Source organism: Colias croceus, chromosome 6, assembly GCF_905220415.1.
Source record: "Colias croceus chromosome 6, ilColCroc2.1".
Taxonomy (NCBI): Eukaryota; Metazoa; Arthropoda; class Insecta; order Lepidoptera; family Pieridae; genus Colias; species Colias croceus.
In genome coordinates, this window is record NC_059542.1 from 6,754,535 (window position 1) to 6,777,191 (window position 22,657).

Consider the following 22,657-nt stretch of genomic DNA (forward strand, 5'->3'; position numbering starts at 1 on the left):
TTGTCCTATTTTTAAATGAATACTCTAGACAAAGATTTGTTTGAAATACCGTAAATCTTTCATTTAATTGTCTATTGTAAACATAATGATGTCAACACGATTCAACGCAATTCTTATTATAAACTTATTTTTGGGTGATGTTTCTACTTGTATTGACTAATTATTACTAGACTAAATTATCATTATCCATACTAATATTATAAATGCGAAAGTAACTCTGTCTGTCTGTCTGTTAATCAATCACGCCTTAACTACTGAAGCAATTTGCCTGAAATTTGGTATAGAGATATTTTGATACCCGAGAAAGGACATAGGCTACTTTTTACACCGGGATACAGGATAGGTTTTATCCCGGAAATCCCACGGGAACGGGAACTACGCGGGTTTTTATTTGAAAATGCGAGCGAAGCCACGGGCGGAAAGCTAGTTACATATAATTTTATTATGACGTATTAGTTAAACTAAGAAAATGTATCAAAAATACTCATATTATATGTAATTGGACACATTGGATCGAAACAATGCTTTTAAGGTTTAACTTACTTTTTTCTTGCTCCTATCAAATTTGTTTATTTAAATTCATTAGAGATCTGTCTGTCAACATTGTTCAGTCGAGTAACCACATCTGGAATCACAGATATCACAAACTACTGTAACATAATTTAATTTATTTTTGTTCCCAATGTGTATTAACTTTAAGTGTTATTCCTTATTTATAAATTTATCATCGTATACATAGAGAAGATAGATATTTTATGAGTAAGTAATTCAATAGCTTAATATTGAATGCTCTTGTTGCCATGTGAGTTATGGCATTAAGTGTTTAAAACGTGACGTAAAGATTAAAGTAATCAGATGATTTGAGTTATTACGAGCTAAGTATTGCTCAAAGAGATAATAAAGTACCTAGTTTGATAAAATTAGATAAAAAATATTTTTGGAAAATTTGTATGTTGTTTATACGCTCGACTCGGCAGCCGATTTGCCATGACCTACATAATTTAGTCGTAATATTATATTAACGTGAAATCCACACATCGTTTGTGTTTCAATGAAATAATATTATTATATACTTTTTTTGTTTAAACGACCTGATTTCGTTAAAAGAAATTAATGATAAAACCGATTTTTGATAAACATATAAACAATGTGTATTAGAAATTTAACTCTGTTGAATTTTATTTATTCATACTTTATTGTAAGTCAAGTTAGACATTAGTAGGACAAAACCGAGTTGCAAATGCGAGTTGCGTAGATAGATACTATACCAGCGTATTGAACTAAGTAATGCTTGCATAAACGGTAATAGTTTCTATGACGTCATCATACGTCACCAAACTTATTGTTTAAACATTTCCTGAATTGGTTACCTTGATATCCAGTTTTAAGATGATAATGTTTCAATGGCAACATTGATATCGTATCTAGTTTGTTTCTTACATAACCGTGACCTTTCACAAGATTGATTATCTTTTATATATTTTAAGCATATAATATTTTCAACAATATATTAAATTTTCTTTAGCTTTTAAGATAAAATAATGTTATTGTAGAGCATGTCCTCTATAGACCACGCATTTCACGCAAAAATCTTTTTAGTAATGAATTACCTTCTGCTATAACTTTTACGTGACAGGCAGCGGAAATCTATCTCACATTTTACGCTGTTGTTACATTTTAACGAGCTCATAATCGAAACGAATATTTGCAGCGGCAGAAACAATTGCGGGAACCAGCAGGACCTTCACGCGGCTCGCGGAGGTCACCATCGACGTCACAGCCTAACCAGGTCATTCAAGAACCCCACTACACTTTTGTTATGTCAGCTGATCGATACGAACGACGTATTCACTTCATGTTCGTTGATTCGTTTTTATTAGTCCAATATTAATGATATAATGGTTTTCCCTTGTAATTTTCGAAACGAAAAACGAATCTTTCCTCTGTGGCATATTAGTTAAAACATAAGTTATGACTCTTATGTTTTGGAATACATTTTAAAAGTTAATAGTTAAAACTTTAGATAACCTTTTCCTTGTACTAAAAGAACTGAAAGTGCAAATATTTTATATTTAAGATAATATGCTTAATTATATTATAACAATGTGTATTTGTTATTAAACAAGATAACAATATTTTGAAGTTTTCCGATAACGTATATTCGGCTAAAGTCAGTTAAATCAACATAATTACTGTGCTGGGACGGAATTATAAAAAAAGCTAATTTATTAACCTTATGGAATATAATGAGATAATCTTGAAGAGCAACAATGGGAAATATCTTTATTAATCAACAATTTACATTCTCTTCAGCTTATTTCAATGCCAAAGAAAAGTTGAAAATTTCCTTAAAGTTCAACTTTCTTCGTTTCCCTATTCAATGTCTGATTAACTTATAAAAAATGTTATTTGATTTCAATGACTTATTTGAATATTTTCCCCTTTTCATGAGTATTTTTTATTTCAAAGAAAAATCATTTTGACATTTTCAAGGTGTGATTTGGGGAAATATTATCAATATTATATTATGTGATATCTAAAGTGAAGGCTCTACATTTTATATTTTAATGCTATAACGGTGTAATGTTGTGAGATTAGATATTTTAATATAACATGCTACATTTAGATATGTTTTGAAAAATTCGTAACGATTTTACATTTCTATTTTAACATAAGCAAACATGGAGCAAAAAGTACCAAAGTATCTATCATCAACGGTTATTAAAAGTAATTATTACCTCTATTATTATTACATAAGTACCAAGCCAACTTGTTTGATTAGTTAATTGACGTAACGTTTATCGTAGGTATTGTTAACGCTGCATAAGCAGTTGTTGAACTGCTATTCAATAGGTTAACCTTTCGGCATTTTCCCTTCAATTTCAATTGTGGTCATTGATGTCAAAGGTCAATTTGGATAGCGTTAGTTATTGTTTCTTATTGTTCTTCTTATGATAAAGAATACACAGCACGTGATAAGCGATAAGCTTATTAGGCAGATTTCATGTTTTATTTAAATTGTGGGTGACATTAGGGAGTAATTGGATAACGAATATTCCTTAAGCCTATCCCTAATGCGTTCATGGTTTAAACTTGTAAGAATCACGCAAACAGTACTTAACATTACAATAATTAAATTTCGCCTCGGAGTAGTTTAATTAATAGATTTAATTACTGTGTAGTTCATTAGTTCTTATCTTAAAGTAAACATGTTTATTGTTAAATTAACAAAAATCATAAACATTATATTATCCTCAGTCCTCTTTATAATGAGATAGAGATAAGTTATATCATTATATATCTGACCTAGTTTCGAAATTGCTCAAAACTTTCATTACTAAACAGATATACGTAATCTGTAAAAACCAAAGGTATTATTATAAAATACGTCGCGAGATATTAAATCTTAGGTAATAATAATTAGAAGTAAACGAACCGTATAATTTAGTGTGTTTTGCTGTTGAATTTGATATTTATCGACTTCTGAAATGTACATTTTCTATAGAAGTTTACACAATAATTATTGATGTTGCTGGAATCGATCTTAAAGAATGAAAGCGATAAAGCGTTTAGTTACTGTTTAGAAGAAGAAACTTTTCATTGTGTCATTAATATAATTAATTAAATTATGTAATAATATTATGTCCTTTACAGTTAACTAACAATGGAAGCAGAAGTTCGCTGCGCACTTGACTTGGAAAATTTTTGAAACTTTTCCTTATTTCTTTGATCTGATTATACTTTTCTTTGAATTTATTTTTGATCCTAAGATATCTTAAAATAAATACAATGCATGAAATCAATAAACATTCAAATTCTAAAAACAATGAAAAATTTTAACATCACAAGATCTCACGCGTGGGAACTTCCAAGAAACGAACACAATCTGTATATCTATCTATGTGCCTTGAAAACTTTCTCAGAACTTTATCACTCATACGGCAAACACTTTATTATAATAGCACAAATTAACAGGAAAATGGGAAGTATTCCTTTGTTCCGATGATAAAAATAAGTTCTGGGGAGAAATGAGGAATTTATTGCCAAGTATTTCTTTGTGATTGTTAAGGCGGGCGTCGCCTAGTATGTGTATTGAAGGCATTGTAGAAGGGCCCGTGCGTACGTGACCTGGGCGACGCACACTACAGACTAGCTACCATAATCTGAGCACACGACAGCTGCGTTGCGCACATTCCATTTTATCTTGTATCATCTATTACCAATCCTTTTTAATATAGCCTTGATAGTCGGTGTTAACTAGATAATTATAACTAATTTGTATGCCTACAATTTTATATACTTACTGACTCTATAAACTCACAATTTACTTACGTATTGAATCAATATTAAATAAGTTTTAATATATGAGAATGACCATCGTAGAAATTTTTCCAAAATTAAAGACCTTAGACTCTGGTCTTGATCTTTCAACCTGATTGAATTAAATAACTATACCCTTGTAGGCTGAAATACAATTTTTTCTTATATGGTTCCAAGTAATGAAACACGAATCTGATGAACGACGTCTTCATAGTTAAATAATGATTTCAAAATGTCAACTATTGAGGTCATAGAATCATCAGCTAACTAAAATAGAGACGCAAGGACACTCTTAAAATAAATGAGTGAAATATAGATTAGGGCCAGTTTATTTTCGTTCTATCTTTCAAGTGGTTACATCACTGAGCCACAATATATTATGATTCCTATTTTAATTACTTGATCTATCAAAATTATATTATATCTATATATAATATTAGATCTATCAAATAGGCGATTGAAATTCATGCATTGCATATCAATATCACATATTTTCACAATTTGTTTTTTGTATGCGTATATCCTCACATTTTTTAGTTTAACGTAAGCTTGAAAATATAGATGAAATAGATACAACAAGCAAGAGACGAAACAAATAACAAACAAATCTCTAACGTGCTCGCTTCCTTCGTACATAAAGTTTCTGAAAGCTTCAGTCGATTTTCTTTGCAAACGTGTTTGCTAACGATGCGATGCTTGCAACTACTACAACTTTATTTTACTTCAAACATATTTTAATAACGTAAGATTCACTTATATTTTACATGTAACTAGCTTTCCATCTGCAGTTTCGCCCGCGCAGTCTAAGAAAAACCCGTGGGATTCCGGGATAAAAACTATCCTATTTTCCGGGGTAAAAAGTCCTTTCCCGGGTATCAAAATATCTCTATACCAAATTTCACGCAAATTGGTTCAGTAGTTAAGGCTTGTTTGAGTAACAGTCAGACAGACAGAGTTACTTTCGCATTTATATAATACTAGCTTTGTCCACGACTTTGTACGTGCATCCCCGTTTTTCCCCGTTCCCGCAAGAATTTCGGGAAATCCTTTCTTAGCGGATGCCTACGTCCTAACATCTACCTGCATGCAAAATTTCAGCCCGATACGTCCATGGTTTGGGCTGTGCGTTGATATATCACTATATCAGTCACCTTTGAGTCTTATATATTATATAGATTAATAATTTAATTTCTGCTTCGTGTAGTTAATTCTCAGAATTTTATCGTTGCACAGGGTTTAGGTGAAACCCACAAATGCGGTTGCTATGACTCGTCATGCTCTTTACAAACATACTATACAATATACAATCCAGAATGTATAGATTAACATTACGAAAACCATTCTGGATCATTGACCTTTTAACATTACAAAACCAAAGCTTATAAAACATAATATGACAGCTCGAAATATTTATTTTAACTTATTCTCAAAGTTGACTAAAAATTAATTAATATTATATCAAATATAATGCAATACCTGAAATATCATGAAAATGATTAGATCAAGTTTTCCCTCTCAGATATATTTAAACCAACATTTGACATTTACAAAATCCAATTTTACTCTCGCTTACTTTCCCGACAAATCATAAATCCAAATATGATGCGTATAAATTACTGAAGTTGATTGCTTTCATAAATTACAGCCTAAATTATCCAATATAATAATTAAACAATAATTATTAAGCTTTAAAATAAACAGTTTAAAATAATTTGATATTGTAATTTACTAATATTATAATCTAAAAGACATAATTGTATTTGAAATATGCATGGTCTTTCAAAAATCTGTCGGACTTTATTTCTAGTTAAGAAATTTTCCGTTTGGACGTGTGGACAATCTCTAAGTAAATAGGGGTAAATGTAACTCATGGCGCATTCGTTACCAGTTAGGTACATGTAATCCGCTTCTTAAACAAAGATATTTTGCTATGAGTCTATTGTTTTATGAATAATGGATTTCATAACAAAGAGTCCTTGAATAATGTATAGAAGTGCGTATTTTATTACATTTTGATTATTGTTATTGTGCCGTTTTGAGAGACTGCTCTAATCTCTATCTATTATCTCTATCTGAGCATTTTGAGTGTTTTGCTTCTAAAATATTTAACCTTAGATAAAGAAAACATAATTACACATAAATACCTAAACATAACAGTGATTCGCGGAATTTTAATGATCGAAAAATATAAACAGATCTCTGAAAGTGAAATGTTTATATAGGTACATAAAAGAATTTGGCAATGAGTGAAACACATATAAGTGAGGAGAGTTTCTCCGAATTGTTTTACTGTTTAAACATCGAAATGTTTACGATATAATATATTACGATTTTATTAGATAAAAGACAGTGCGTTCGTCTAGCGTTTTATGTTACTTCACATACCAGCCACCACATACCAACTCTACGATGCTACGAATAATATTAAACATTTGAAATTGTACACTGGCAATTAATTTTGTTTACTTTTAGCAGATTTCTAGATAACATTTGTATGAATAATGATGATGCAAGACGATTAAATTAAACAATCAAACAACTATATAATGTGAAACGTTTGTCTATTCTGGATTAAAAGGGTCTGGTCGTAGAACTATTCATTTGTATCAGGAGGGATTTACTTAAATAATAAATAAAACCGAGGATAATACTTTCACGAATGTAACAGTCATGAATCACGACGTATTCTATATCTCGCATGACATAACATCGTTGTTTTCCTCGTGTAGATTAATGCATCTAGAAAAGATTGATCACGTACTTCTACGTAAACAGCCTTTAATTTTTTTTACTGCATATGTTTTTGAAAACAGAAACAAAATCAATACTTATATTATACTAGCTGCTCCGCGCGGTTTCACCCCCGTGGCTCCACTCGTGTTGGAGCCACGGGGGTGAAACCGCGATTCGATAAATGAGCTATCTAACACTGAAATAATTTTTCAAATCGGTCCAGTAGTTCCCGAGATTAGCGCGTTCAAACAAACCAACTCTTCAGCTTTATAGTATTAGTATAGATAGCTGAAGAGTTTGTTTGTTTGAGTGCACTGATCTCAGGAACTGCGGGTCTTAAATGAAAAATTATTTCAGTGTTTGATAGCTCATTTATCAAGAATGCTGCCTATAGACTATATCGTCACGCTAAGACCAATACCAGCGGATCAATGTGAGTAAAATCGCCGGGCACAGCTAGTATCTATATAAATCCCGTGGGTACTTACGGTACTTACGTTATTGCTCTTGAACCATAAACGTACCTTAAGTGATGCCATATCCGATACAGAGCGATGTGTCTGGATAGTCTCCAGCTGGTCTAGACACCAGTCCAGCTCTTCAACGGTCTCCAAAGCGAGCTTCATGTAGGCTTCATCTATAAACAAAACTGGGAGTAAGCTAAGGTAACATTTGTTTTTATTGTTGAATTTTAAAATATCGCTGATATTATGGAAAACAGTAGACACACTCTTGATATTATTTCAAGTTATTTCGGATGATATTTGGTTTCATGTTTAAAAAATAAGGAAAAATCTGTAGGGTTCATATTATTACGCTGTAACATAGTTGTTTACACAATAAAATCCAAATAAAATAGTGCGTAGAAAAACTATAGGTTTTTTTATCCTTGAAAGAATAATACTACTATTAACTAGCGTGAATAAATGAATGTAATCAAGTGATTAATTATTATTTATTATCCAAGTCTCAATTGTTACCTCAAGAGTTTTGTTTAGAGTCTAGATAAAAAAAATGAAAACAATGTTAATAAGTACGGCTATTATTTGAATTATTTCTTAATAAGAAAACAATACAAAGATTAACAGAGCTTCTCGTAATATCTTAAATATTTGTGATTGTTTAATGAATATAGGAATGTTTTATATTTCCTATTGTTGTTATTTTTTACTTATATGCAAATATATATTACGTTATATTAATTATCGTACAAGATGAGGTATAGAAAGCATCAGCAAGGTATCCGTGCAACTGAAGTTTCATTAGTTTGACTCTATCCAAGTATCCATTTAAATAACTGTATTTTTGATACATTAAAGATTTTTATCAATATTATAAAGAATTGTTTACCAAATATTATTTCTACCTATATATACACAATATGACATTTTCTTAAGCAACATATACGACACACTTTACATATTTCCTAAAAATTGAGTATGAAAACTAAAGAAGAACAATAAGCGGATTTCCATGAATTCGCGATTATTGTAACCCTGCACGGAGGCGCGGCGTGATCTTCATATACGTCATTTATCTGCCACGATAACTCGTGAGTCTTAACCTTATAGTAAGCGAATAAATCAATATTGATTGTGTACTCCCCCGTTGGTAAGTACGGATGGATTATACGTAACCTCTCGTGACGTATTATGATGCATTGCGATAACACTATTGGCAAAAAATACGACTCTATACAGGGTGTAATCGTTAAGTGTGCACAGGCGATTATTCCGTAACTATTACAGATATCAAAAAACTTTAAACTGATATCGAAAGTATTTAACCTAATGAGTAAAATGGCCATAGTAAATTTTTAAAAATAAAACGAGAAATATCTAAAAAATTAACTTGAAACCCTCCCATACATTTAGTATGAGATACGAATATCCCATGTACATGGGTTGATCCAAAAGTAATGATAATCAATATTAAACAAGGTCATTACAGTTATAATAATTATGTAGTTCTCTAGATATTCTTCTAACTAGAATATTTTTTCTTCAATATTTTTTTTCAATATTTTTTTTTCCTAAACTTAAAAAAAAACTTTGACTTCATCCACAAAAACCCCTCTTAAAATAATTTATTGCTAAGAAAGTGTTTCTTGGGCCGAGGAAAGAGATAAAAGTAAATAGGAGCTAGATCTAAAAAATAGGGTAGGTGTTCAAGCATTTGGAATGCCGATTTTTTAATGGCAGCCATCGCAACTGACGCTTTGTGATCTGGTGCGTTGTCTTGGTGAAACAGCGTTCAGGTCCGCAGTTTGCCATGTCTCTTTTCCTTACTAACCTACCGCAATCTTTTAATTTGGTCTTTTAGTGAGAGCCCAATAAAGTGGCTACCTTTTTAAAATATTCCACCATAATTATTCCTTCAGCGTCCCAAAAAACTACCGCTTTAATCTAACCTACTGATTTTCACTTTGAATTTCTTCATCGTCACTTTGGAAGCTCGCATCCAGGACATTGATTGTTTTTTTGTTTCAGCATAAACATGGTGAACTCGGGTAAAGTCCATGATTACAAAACGTGACAAAAAATTATCCTGATATCATTAAAAATTTAGAAATTTACCCTCTACATGTCGAATCATTGTTTCTTCTTTTCGTCGGGAAACATTCTGGCACGCACGGTTCACATTCAAATTAGTGTAAATAATTGGAAACGTGGCCTGTTGATATGATTTTTTTGTGATTACTTAGTGAATACATGAGCAAGCAAAAAACATTTATTTTATATTTTTATGTGCACAGGAAATAACCAATTATCATTACTTTTGGATCAACCTAGTACATTTAATATGAAAGATTTTAGCTTTTTCTTTCTTTTTTTGGTTTTCTGCTTTAATTACTTCGCAAATTTGAAGGGAATTTCATTTAGAAACTGTAAATAGAGCTCCTCATTGTATTGCATAATGAGGACATCACTTCGAAAATCTGCTATGAGTACAAAATGTATGGGAAATAAAATGTATGGGAGCGTTTAATGTAACATTTTTGGATATTTCTCGTTTTATTTTTAAAAATTTATTATGGCCATTTTACTCATTAGGTTAAGTACTTTCGATATCAGTTTAAAGTTTTTTGGTATCTGCAATAGTTATGGAATAATCGCTTGTGCACACTTAACGATTACACCCTGTATAGGCCTTCTTCACAATGGGTAGCGTTGGCCCATCAAATCTTCGTCTATATTTACCGCCATTACGTCGATTATGAATCTCTACAATGACAGCCGGTCATATACATTTAGGTCCTTATACCGTGAATGCCTCTACTTGTCCAACGCTACCCATTGTGAAGAGGGCATTGCAGTTTATAGATATTGACATAATATATTTTAATTCAAAAAATAGTAGCAGAATAACTCTTATTGTGATTTGTGTCAAGCTCCCAGTGAAAAAAATGCCAGCAAATCGTGAAAAATATTTTAAACCCATATAATTCGTACTCTTTTTATCGGATAATAGGGTGTTACATTATATTTAAAAGCTAATATAGGTAGTCTACGTTTCTACTAGCCAACCTTAGTAGTTTAACCTATCGTATGCCGCTGGTTATTGTTTGTTCCAAGTAAATATATCTATTTATAATTAATATAACATGCATTTGGCGATCTTGTTTATACTTCTGATAAATAAAAATATCTATGGGTAATGTATTTAAATTGATTTAAAATCTATTTATCAAATGCAGAGATAAAAAACATCCCTTTGACTTTGGTAATTTACGTAATGTATTAGAGGGTTAATGACCCCAAAATAAGAGATTTGTTCAATAAACCTGAGAAAAAAAAACTAGACGCTTCTTTAAACATTATATTATATTAAGTAAGTATCTACGTAATATAAAGGTTACCAATCCACCTTTGGCTTATTATATCAATAGTAGATGGTCATAATATTCATGTATGATGCATGCATAGATAGCATGTAGATGAATTCATTCATTTGGACCACGTGTTTGACGTATTTTTGTAAATTCCTTAAGAAATATATAATTTGTAAACACGTATAAAATTTCAAGTATCACACAAACATGATTATGTAAGTAAAGAGTGAAATTGTTATCAAAAAAGGTGAACAATAGAACCCAAATAATTAATCTGTCGGTCGATTCAACGATTAGGGGTAAACGGCAAAGTGAATGACCGCGTTATACATTGAAAACAAGTCATTTGTCAAAACCCTTGAAACTGAGTCTGAAAGCGTTATACAATTACTATGCGAGCTGAAAGGCATTATCATGTTATTGATTATATTCATATATTATAAAAAAAGTACTCTGAAATCAGAAAAGGTACATGAAACTTCACTTTTCGAGTATACAATTATTTCCAATAGTAAAAATTGTCCAACTTACACCATTCAAGTAAATCAAGTAGATATGTTGTGAGTTGATCTTAATTCATTAAGAATGCATTTTTCTTGCAAAAAATGACTTAAAAGACCTTTATTTGAAGAAAAATATCGCAAATATAGATAAAGAATTTTCACTCAAACGTAGGCACAATAAGAGTCACATTTCCGTAAACTTTTTCTTTCTTAATTCATAAAAGATTGAAAACACTGTAATTATTATTCACAGAAACATGTTTACTATGTAAAATAAAGGACCGTGTAACACTATTAGATTGTCAACTGAAGGCAACGATAACACAAAATGTATGTGAATGATATCTGTAATTGAACGTGACAATTGTTTCGTCACGATTGGAAAAATGTTCCCAAACTAAGTTATTCTTTCTTGTTAGACGATCAAATAATAGCCATGTTCCTAAATGTATTAGCTCTTAAAATAGCAGCTTGTGAACACAAAATGTATATTATCAGAAATAAATCTAACGCAATCATTTTGTTTATTGGGTTTGGTTGTTTGGTTTATAAGGATAATAATAAATCAATTAGGAATAAGGAAGATATTTTGTATCTATTTTTTTTCAGCATTAGACTGGCATTCACTCGAGGTCTCGCCGGTGCGGTCGACGGATAGCGGAGATGCGGTCTGTGGTGACACATGTTTGTCTAGTTATAATTGAATTAATATTGTAAACATTATAAGTGGACGCCAAAGATAATACTCAAACTGTTTCGTGTACAATATTAATAGCAACGATAGTAATTATTCACTGTTATCTAATATTTTTATAAGACATGGAGTTATTGTGCGATCCGCACTGTTTTGCTTGTCTGTGAATGACTATTTCATTTTCAGTCATTTCAGATTGGTATCTTAATTGCTTCTCTTTTTTATAATCTACTAAGTTCAGTAATCAGTAAGTCTGTTTATGCTTTACCTACCATGCGTTAATATACTACTACAGAAAAAAAACAGTAAAATAAATAATTTTAACTAGTATTACTAGTTAAAAATATTTGTTCACACTTTAAAAGTGAACGAATATTTTTATTATATTGCTGAATTGTAGATAAAGAACTGTATCAAATCATTGTAAGTCTAAAATCTAGACCCTAGAGAGCCTAGATGTCACAACTAGCGGCATCTAGCGAGTAAGGCGTAAACTACTTGGTAACTATGTTTAGGCTATTCTGCAGGTCGAGACTAACGGCAGAGAATAGAATAAACGCTAAGGAATAGAAACTGCTATCGCTAATTATTGACATAAGCTCATGACATTTTAGTAATGGTTCGGTCACACTACTAACGACGACGACGATAACGACCAAAATTCCCATCCAGACAATATTCGTTCAAAATAAAATAGAAAAAAATTTGTGGTCAATTAATACAAAAATAGGTTTTTTGCGATTTTCGCCGAGACGGTAAGTTAATCATATACCTGGAACCAAAATTGTAGATCATAAAATTATCTATAAAATACATTTTTTTCTAGGAGCCACAAGGATTTTTCGTAGAAACGTTTACGAAAAATCTAAGTTTTCATTCATTATTCGCAAAAAAAAATTCCAATCACCAGAACGACAGGAAATTTTAAGTAGGATATTTTATTTTTTAGTGTGCTTTTCACAATTTTGTTAAATTGCGAATGGATGAAAATTTTGTTTGTGGTCGTCTTCGTCGTTGGTAGGGGTGAACAAATCCTTAGCGAAATATCGTACGCTTTTGACACTTAGAATCGCTAACGTATTCTATTCCTTTGCGTTTTGACAGTTGTCTCGGCGCTCAGATGCTTCTTTCTATGCTTTTTCTTTGAAAATTCTTAATTGAAATAATACCTAAATCAGATTCATTAATAAACTGATCGGTAGCTTTTTAATTATAGACAAAAAAGAACGGGTGTATACGCTGGAAAATAATAATTAATTATGTTGTATAAGTCTATTCTGAATGTGTCTGTTATGAAGAATTTCCCTTATAAAATAAAACTGTAAGTGCGTATTAATAAACTAAGTTGATATCTAATTATGTATAACTACCTATACATAAAAGATTTCCAGGTGGTTAAGGTCACGAGAAAGATTTATAGGCCATTGCCTTTTTGGTTTTATCAAACATAGAGCAAAATTAAAACCTAAAAATAATTCTTGATATTATCGCCTATGATATACAAGTTTTTAAAATATCAATTACGTAGCGTATAGATAGATCGCCGGCTTGAAATGACGTTTCAAAACGATATCTATATTATGTGTTCCGTTTGACGTCCGTAGTCCATTATGAGAGAGTACATCGCCTTTTCCCCGTGAAGTCGCTAGATGGTGCTAGTTTTAAGCCCGTCACGTGGTACCGCCGCCAGCGCCGCGAGTGGTGGGGACAAAACTCACCACAGTTCCGGCAAGCCACCAGAAATATCCTCATTGTTGCGTCGTTTTTCAAACCGTACGCAAGTCGTTAGATTATATGTTATTTTAAAATACTGTATTTTAAAATACATATATTCATAATTTAAATTAAATTTAAGTAACAATTTTAAACGAACTTTCGAGATTGAAGTAGAAAGTTCAGTTTTTTATTTTTAAATAGTTTTATAGTTTTATAAAAAGTCCGTTACGTTTCATAGTGAAATGAATATTCAAGTGTTACCTGCGTTATCGTTATTTCAAACGAAGAATGAAATTCGGATTTATATGAAGTATAAATCTGCAACCACGAGCCTGGCATCGCGACCATAGGTCTATAGCGCAGGCCAAGGGCCTACCGAATCGTGTCGAGCGTCTTAACAGTGCGCTTTCTACGTGTTTCCGAGCTGAGTTCTACTTGTTCGGGGTCCAGCGACGACGAGGAACCGCCGCAGCGTGTATGGCGCCGCCAGCGCGCGCTCAGCCACTCGTGTGCAGGTTTGAGATATTGTCTCAACACGGTGAGTCATGTTATTAATACATTATACGTGATTTACGATGATTTCAACACAAATCTTTCAACGTGAATGGTTATTACTGGATGTTACACGTTAGATAATCCATTTTCACAAATATCGGTTTTAAGATAGTATTAATTGCCGAAAGCAGATCCGAAACGTGTTTCGATCTTTTGATTTTATTCCTCCTTGAATCGTATTCGCTACGCGGACATTATAAATGTATGTGAATTGTGCCTTCCTTTTCCGAATTGAGGGTAAATATAAAAAAAAAAAAACGATTTCTTAATATCGTTAGATTAGAAAATCCATCCGATACGAGTCGAATCAAGTAGAATGTAGTTGCCTATATCTTGTAAGCACAATACAAATAGGTAAATTATTATTATCAATTTCTTACAAATATATTAATAATAATTTTTGCCTGACGTATTAAATTAGTCCGCGACTCTGTGCCTAATTACTGCTAAATTTAAATGCGATTTCTATTCTCTATACAAATAAAATTAATAGAGATGCTTTGAAGGAGATTATTGATAAGTTTAAATTCATATAAAATTCCTCCTGCTGTGGAATGTATTTTTTAACTTACTAATCATGGCATACGCGTATGCAGATAGGCGGATTTGATAAGTTGGTTTAAAACTCGTCACTATCAGTTTTTACCAGTACATTCAATAACCGCTAAGATCGACTTTTTAAGTCGTTTCAAATCATTTCATCAATACAAAAGTTAGAATCAGGGGAAACACCAAAATAATAAAAAGGGGGGGGGGGAGAGATTTTCAACAAACAAAGCTCAAATTAATCTCATCACCCTCGAATACCATGTAATTCGAAAACCAGCCATAGTTTTCACTTAGAGGTAATAATATTTATTTATTCTTTAACTCGGACATCATATTTTATGTCTTTGGAGATTCAAGCCACTATTGAACATCAGGGGTTCGTCAATCGAACACCATGACTCTATTGTTAATCACCCCTTTTTATAATTAAGAAAAGCAAGTTCTGCAAATACAGAGTAATTTTCAATTTCACACCCACTGTTAACTGTGACATGACATACTCGACTTAAAATTATAATTTTTGTATTTGCGGGGCTATCGACTACCCGTACGTATCGACGCCTCCTATATCCTTGTATCACTATTGAATACCATATCGATATTATAAATACATCATAAACGAAGGTCGATTACTTAAGATAACGTATCAGCCCTTCGGGCTAGCGTCAGCTCATAGAATGTTTGCGACAGTCACAAACTGGACTGCTCAAGAACCAAGGGACTGTGGCCTTTACTTGGTGATCTACGTGGGCAATGATTTGCATTCACCAGAACAGTATGTATAGGTACCACATTGAAATGAAATGAAATTATTTATTTTGCAAGAAATGTAAAAAATTTACATATGTTATATTGTTTCATTGTTCAGCACAAATCGCCAATTGATTGGCTTGCAGAGACTTTGGAATTGCAATTCAACTCAATTCGAAATAAAGTTCGTCTCTAACCTACTTTGGAATATCAATCCGATAGAATCTATTCTGACACCCGAGCGTTTAAGATTTTCTACGAATGGTTTGGAGCACGGAAGCAAGTTGGAAATTGGCGATGGAAATGGTAAATTGAAAGTGTCAGTGCCTAAAAATAGGCTTAATAGCAGGCAGTTGGTCCCTCAAGCAGGCACACCACCTCTTAGGGTTTCTCAACTTTGCAACCTTCATCACCCTCCGGGGAAGGATGCACTGCCGCATGCTATAGCGCCAAGGGAACGCCTCTCGGGGCTTATTACCTTTGCAACCTTCATCACCCTCCGGGGAAGGATGCACTGGCGCACGCTGCAGCGCTACAGAAACGCCTCACAGGCTTAGCATTTTTGCAACCTCTATCACCCTCCGGGTAAGGATGCACTAGAGCACGCTGCAGCGCTACACGAACGCCCCATGGGCTTATTATTTTTGCAACCTCCATCACCCTCCGGGGATGGATGCAGTGGCGCACGCTGCAGCGGTACAGGACCGCCTCTCAGGCTTATCATTTTGAAACCTTCATCACCCTCCGGGGTAGGATGCACTTACGCACGCTGTAGCGCCACAGAGGAACGCCTATCAAGGTTTGTCATTGTTGCAAAATTTTATCATCCTCCGGGGAAGGATGTACTGACACACGCCACAGCGCTACAGGAACGCCTCTTAGGGCTAATCAACTTTGAAACCTTCCTCCGGGGAAGAATGAACTGCCGCACTTGTTAAAGATCTAGTTCAAAAACATCTTTTAAAAGCAAGTAAGTGTAAAAACAAGTATATCTACCAGCCGTATCCAATTCACAGGAAAGTCAAAGCATTGAATGAAAGGACCTTGGACCCAGTGTCAAAAAAAGTTGGTATGGAAATAAAAAATGTTTGCAGTAATAGCTTTCCTAACCTTGACAGTCGAGGTAGTAAGAAAAAATTTCATTCAAAGGCAGAACGAGATATCTTTGGCAAGAGTTATTAGTTTGAACGTTTGAACATTTCACAAGCTGTACAGCTAGGAAGCCGAATCCTCGCGCAATCGCGCCGGCTCCTAATGCAACGTGCTCGAACAGTCGACACAAACATTTCCATTCATAGGGGAATTCTACAAATAAATTTTAATCACAGCTCAAACAGCTTACGTCATCTCAAGTAAGACAGACTTAAACTTAAACAACCGGCTCTATTGCCTCGAGTTCATTATAATACTACCCAAGTGGAAGAACCAGTCTTTGCACCCAGACCTCAAGAGCCGTGCTACTATCAGGATAAGTCTTCTCAATCGTTCACTGACAAACACGCACAGGTTCAGCACCAACTCAAATACAGAACCTACAGCTGAAAGTCTGGCTCATTTTGGATAGGTCAATCTGTTGTACACCTTGATGGACAGCTTAAAAAAATAGAAACATACATAGACTGCTGGTAACTACTGACCAGGCTATAAAAGGATGCTAAATGCTTAGCTAAATTATGTATAACTGACGGTTTAGTACACTATTCTTATACATAAAATCAGTCAGTTTGTATTAAAATAAAATTATATTAAAATTTCATCTGATCATTTAAGCAAACATTACCTCAGGGTATTTCCTTAGCTAGAACAAATCTTTCAAAATTACAAATCCGGAAGGCAAGGAAGATTATTCAAAAACTCTTATCGAAATAATTTTAAAATAAATCAGCATAATAATTATTTATCTATGTGATTAATAAAATAAACAAAAAATTGTTTGCATTTATTAACGCGCAGCTATGTGATTACTGTTATTAGTGTTCTCTATTTATTCCTGTTTACATTACAATTCAAAACAATGGGTCGATAGTGAAGACGCGTTTTAACCTCGCATTCCGCATTGGGCTCCAAAACATATTCTTCCACATACTAGCAATTATTATGTAAATATAAATCCAGTTTCAAGGCACATAAGAACGTTTCTTTGCATTTCCAATCCATAAGAGGTTCTGACTAATTTGTTTATTACTACACAGCATCCGGTGAGACCAGCTACAGCGGCTATCATAGGTGGCAGGGTAAAGCGAGCTGTTTTCGAGTCGAGGTCGAAATCTGGGTGATGTTACATAGTTATAGTAGCAACATCAATCTATTTGGAAAAATATCTAGTTAATAATGCTAATCAAAATAGAAGTCATTAGTAATCACAATCGAGATTTTTCAGCCTACTCAGGTTGAAAGGCATATATACTGATTAAAATGTTGACAAGATATAGGTACTTGTAGTATATTTATGGATGTATTATGTACCATGTATAAGGTATTGAGACAAATTTTCAATAATTATCAAAGTCATGATTTTATACATTATATACTTTGTTTATAGGATATATATAACCTTTTTGGGGCATTACTCTATCACATTGTTGCGTTTTATTTATCAAGCCACCAGGAGATAACAAACAACTCTCTCATAATGGACTACGGACGTCAAACGGAACACATAATATAGAAATTTTACCTGAAAATAAAATTTGTATTATGTTTCCTAAGACGTCCGTAGTCCAGATAAGGTCTTCCTGGTGTTATTTTTGCACCAGTGCTACCGTATCATTTATGAGACGAACAATGAGGATATTTCTGGTGGCTTGCCGGAACTGTGGTGAGTTTTGTCCCCACCACTCGCGGCGCTGGCGGCGGTACCACGTGACGGGCTTAAAACTAGCACCATCTAGCGACTTCACGGGGAAAAGGCGATGTACTCTCTCATAATGGACTACGGACGTCTTAGGAAACATAATACAAATTTTATTTTCAGGTAAAATTTCTATATTTTTCATATCGCTCTTTATATCTTTGATCTATTTGTTATCTATACAAGAATATATTCGTAATATACAAAATTATAATCTATATGATACCGCTGTTTTTCATACCATTGAAAATCGATGCTTATCATACAAGCTTGTTTAATATAAATATTTAATTGCTATGAAATATTACATTGAAATAACTTATTAACTTCGATATCAAATCAGGAAGATAGTAAAAACAAATACTTACATTAATTTTTCATTTTATTTAAATTAAGATCTCTCAAGTCATTGTACTGTGTTCAAGCGATCTTTTTTAATATTAAAGTATGTAATATATGTATTTATTTATTTAATTTAATATACCACATCAAGTTAAAAATATTAACTAGTTTTTAATAAATGGATTAATACAAAACTCAAGGCGGCATATTGTACCGAGACAGAGTGATATCTAAAAACAGAAATTGAGAAAAATAAATCACGGTCGAAGATACGTTGAAGACACGATAAGTTGAAGAGCTCATTAAATATATTATAGATTCTGGATTTCGAGTCATATCAATAATTGTACCCGTGGTTTTTTCATGAAGTTAGATTAATTATTATATACCTAGGTAGTCAGGTCATCATGAAAAAAGCAAGCTAGTTTTATATCGATGACGAATTGTTTATATCTTTTCGTTTGTGGAGATTGCGAAAATTGTGATAGTGAACAAAATTATCTCCTTTTCATATTTTATATATTTTGCAAATCATGAAGTATAACTATTATAGCCATGAATTTATAGGTTTCCTGCATGATATGCAAATAGATTTAATTTGTTATAGTAATCGTTCTAAAATTTTATCATTAACCAATCATGATTACCCAAAAATAGTACTTTAGTAGACAATAACTAAACTCTTTCGGTTCTGCAAAGTACCTATTCTTTAATAAATTGCTCAGGAGATAACTTATTTTCGATTTATAAGTAGTTATTTCCTATGACACTATATAGGATGCAATGATTGTATTAGCGAGAATAGAAGCGAATCGAAAAAACTGATGATCATATTATAATTATGAAAAATTTGCGGAGACTTCCACGTCTGTCTGTTTTATATCGGGGTCGGTATCGGTTATTCAAATTATAATTCAAATTATTATTATTAAATAATTCATAATTGCGTCTGTATTCATTCGTTACTCGATTATATCCTGGATGAATCTCGTATGAAAGTAATAGATATGAATTTCTGCGAATCTGAGAGAGCTATCTTATGAAACAGAATCGAATCTTATAAATCAGTCAATCATTTTTAAAACGCCAAGTGGTATTTGATATATCGGCAGAATTATATGATCTTTTGATAAAACTATAAAAATATCTCTACGCGTAAGCATTATGACGTTATAGCACAGGAAACTAACAAGAGATACTACGTCGAAACAATGTCATATCACAATAAAAATGAATTGCATTGATAAGTGGTCTGATAAATTCGTTTCCAAAACTACTGAATAGTTATGTATTATAATCAATAGATCTTACCAATATAGAGATCATTATCTGTATAGATAAAAATGAATCCCTATTTTCCTTTCTCGTAGCATCACGCGTGGCCAACCGGACCGTTCGCTTTTCTTTTGTTTGTTATTACTTATAATCAACAGAAGAATATTATTTTAATTAAGATATTGGCGCCCGAAATTAAAAAAGTAATAAATAGATATATAATAAATGTTAACGTGAATAATAAAATGACTGCAAAATCTAATGAATTATGAATTGTATAGTAAACGGCTATTGGAAAAAATATTTATATTCTTATATATTATTAATAAGAAAAACCTATAAAACAAAGTTAATTTTACTCGGTCATGTGAAACATTTGCCCGAAGTTACCTATATTATTTAACTTCGTCAAGGTTTATTGGAAAGCATCCCGATAAATATTTTAACATAATAATATAACGGCCACAATCGAAAATCGTATATCCGCGTGCCCAAAACGATGAATTGGCTTTACTTTTCTCCGCTCCCGAGCCCCACGCTGACATGTAACAGTAGAATCCAATTTAAAGGGCTTATGGACACTTTCCTTATCTTATTTATTTTCATGATTCGTGCGAGCACGATAAATCTGCCACCTCCGATCTGTGGTCAGGTGATCGGGTCATTTATTTTAAAAGATTGAATTTCTGAACCAAATATTATAAAATATAGTTAGTAAATTTGAAACCGCGTTGATTATATAATTCAAAGCTCAACTAGCTGTAAAATTGTATATATTTCATGAATATTTAAACCCATTTCTCATTTACATACCTTAAATTAATTAAAACTTTCTCCGATGTCTTATTAGTTTTAAGACGGTGATTTCATCATTTCAGTCGTAGTAGGTAAGTTCGATTGCGGCTCTTAGTGACTGACATTATAATATTGTAATGGCAAAACGAAAAGCTATGGGGAGTGATAACCTTTAATTTCTAATTTGTAAAGCTAATAAAACACAAAGTTGCTGGTTTTAACGCGATTCTGATTAACCAAATCGAGAGGAAAATTATGTATTTTAATCCAAATATTTATGTTGTTCTAACTTCTATTTATAATAAATACATCGGGTGTAGACGTAATTATTAGTAAAATTGGTTGTCTGAAAGATATAGTTGTCGGCGACAAGGCCGTTTTCTGTTTCTTGTTTTATTTATATTTCTGCATGTAAATCAAAGTATAGGCAAAATAGTAGATAGCAAGTTGAAATGTTGTTCAAGTTCATGTAATATTTATTTTAAACTGTAAGAAACTTAAATATATATAAAAACGCTGTTAACGTTTGCCAGCAGACGTTTTTTCTGACCTGTATAATTTTAGCAACATAATAAAACATCTATAATTGTAATATTTTATGCGTGTACAGTATCAGTGATAATATGATATTATTTTACAAAATATAGTTACAATAATCGAGATAGCATTCGTGTCACCACAAGCGTAAAATTCGAATTTTCTTTTCAATACGATTTGTTTCATCTAAAGATTTCGTTTAACGTATGTAATATGAATATTTTTGACAATATTGCAAAGATTATTATCATGAAAATATTTAATACCAAATATCACCCTCAAACTGATAATATTATAAGTGTAATCCTCGACTTAAATGGGTATTAAATGCATATCTACCAGATTGTGTTTAATAAAATAAATAATAATAAATAATAATAATAAATATTATAGGACATTATTACACAAATCGACCTAGTCCCACAGTAAGCTCAATTAAGGCTTGTGTTGTGGGTACTAGGCGACGATAAATATAATATTTAATAAATACATATATAGATAATAACACCCAGACCCAAGAACAAATAATTGAGTTCATCACACAAATATTTGCCCTGACCGGGGATCGAACCCGGGACCGTCGGCTCAGTAGGCAGTTACTTTACCACTGCGCCAACCGCGTTGTCCGTGTTTAAATGAATATTATCTAGAAAGTTATTTGTAGTTTTTTTTACATATGATAAATTATTGCTTTGATTGATAATTACCTCCTGGATTAAAATTTTTCTGTTGTGGAGTCGGAGCGGTGGTTGCACCTGATGATCTTCGGGATCTGAAATATCAAACATGTATCATTAGTAATTCAGTTGATTTTAAATTGATTAAATCATTCGTGTCTTGTTTAGATTAAATAAATCTAAGTAGTTTAATTTTCAATAGTATATAAAGATGAATTTTTAATATACTTAGTGTCAATAATAATACATAAATTCAATAATTTGTACATAATTAATTATTTATCAGTAGGTATAGAGATTAAAATCTATCGGTAACCATAGTAAATCATACTTTAGTACCTAGGACTTCGAAAATATGAAAGCTATTTTGATATTATATTGAAGTTCACGTAATATTAAGTCTATAAAAGCTGCCTTCCCATAAAATATTTACTTTGAAATATTTCTCCTCTTTCATATTTTCTTTTCATATATTTATTAAGTGTCTTTGAAGCTGAGATTCCGTATTTATACTTAAATTAAGGAGTA

At 32.3% G+C, this 22,657-nt stretch overlaps 1 protein-coding gene across 4 annotated transcripts in view; it reads right to left on the reverse strand.

Moving 5' to 3' along the window:
- The window catches only part of LOC123692520 (cAMP-specific 3',5'-cyclic phosphodiesterase, isoforms N/G-like), an 82,829-nt gene that overhangs the window by 9,183 nt on the left and 50,989 nt on the right, over positions 1-22,657 (reverse strand). For all 4 annotated transcript variants that reach the window (XM_045637279.1, XM_045637278.1, XM_045637277.1 and 1 more), the window contains 2 exons: positions 22,160-22,224; positions 7,578-7,690 (listed from right to left, as the gene is read on the reverse strand). In XM_045637279.1, coding sequence (XP_045493235.1) covers positions 7,578-7,690; positions 22,160-22,224 — 178 coding nt within the window. The remainder of the gene's footprint in view (positions 1-7,577; positions 7,691-22,159; positions 22,225-22,657) is intronic.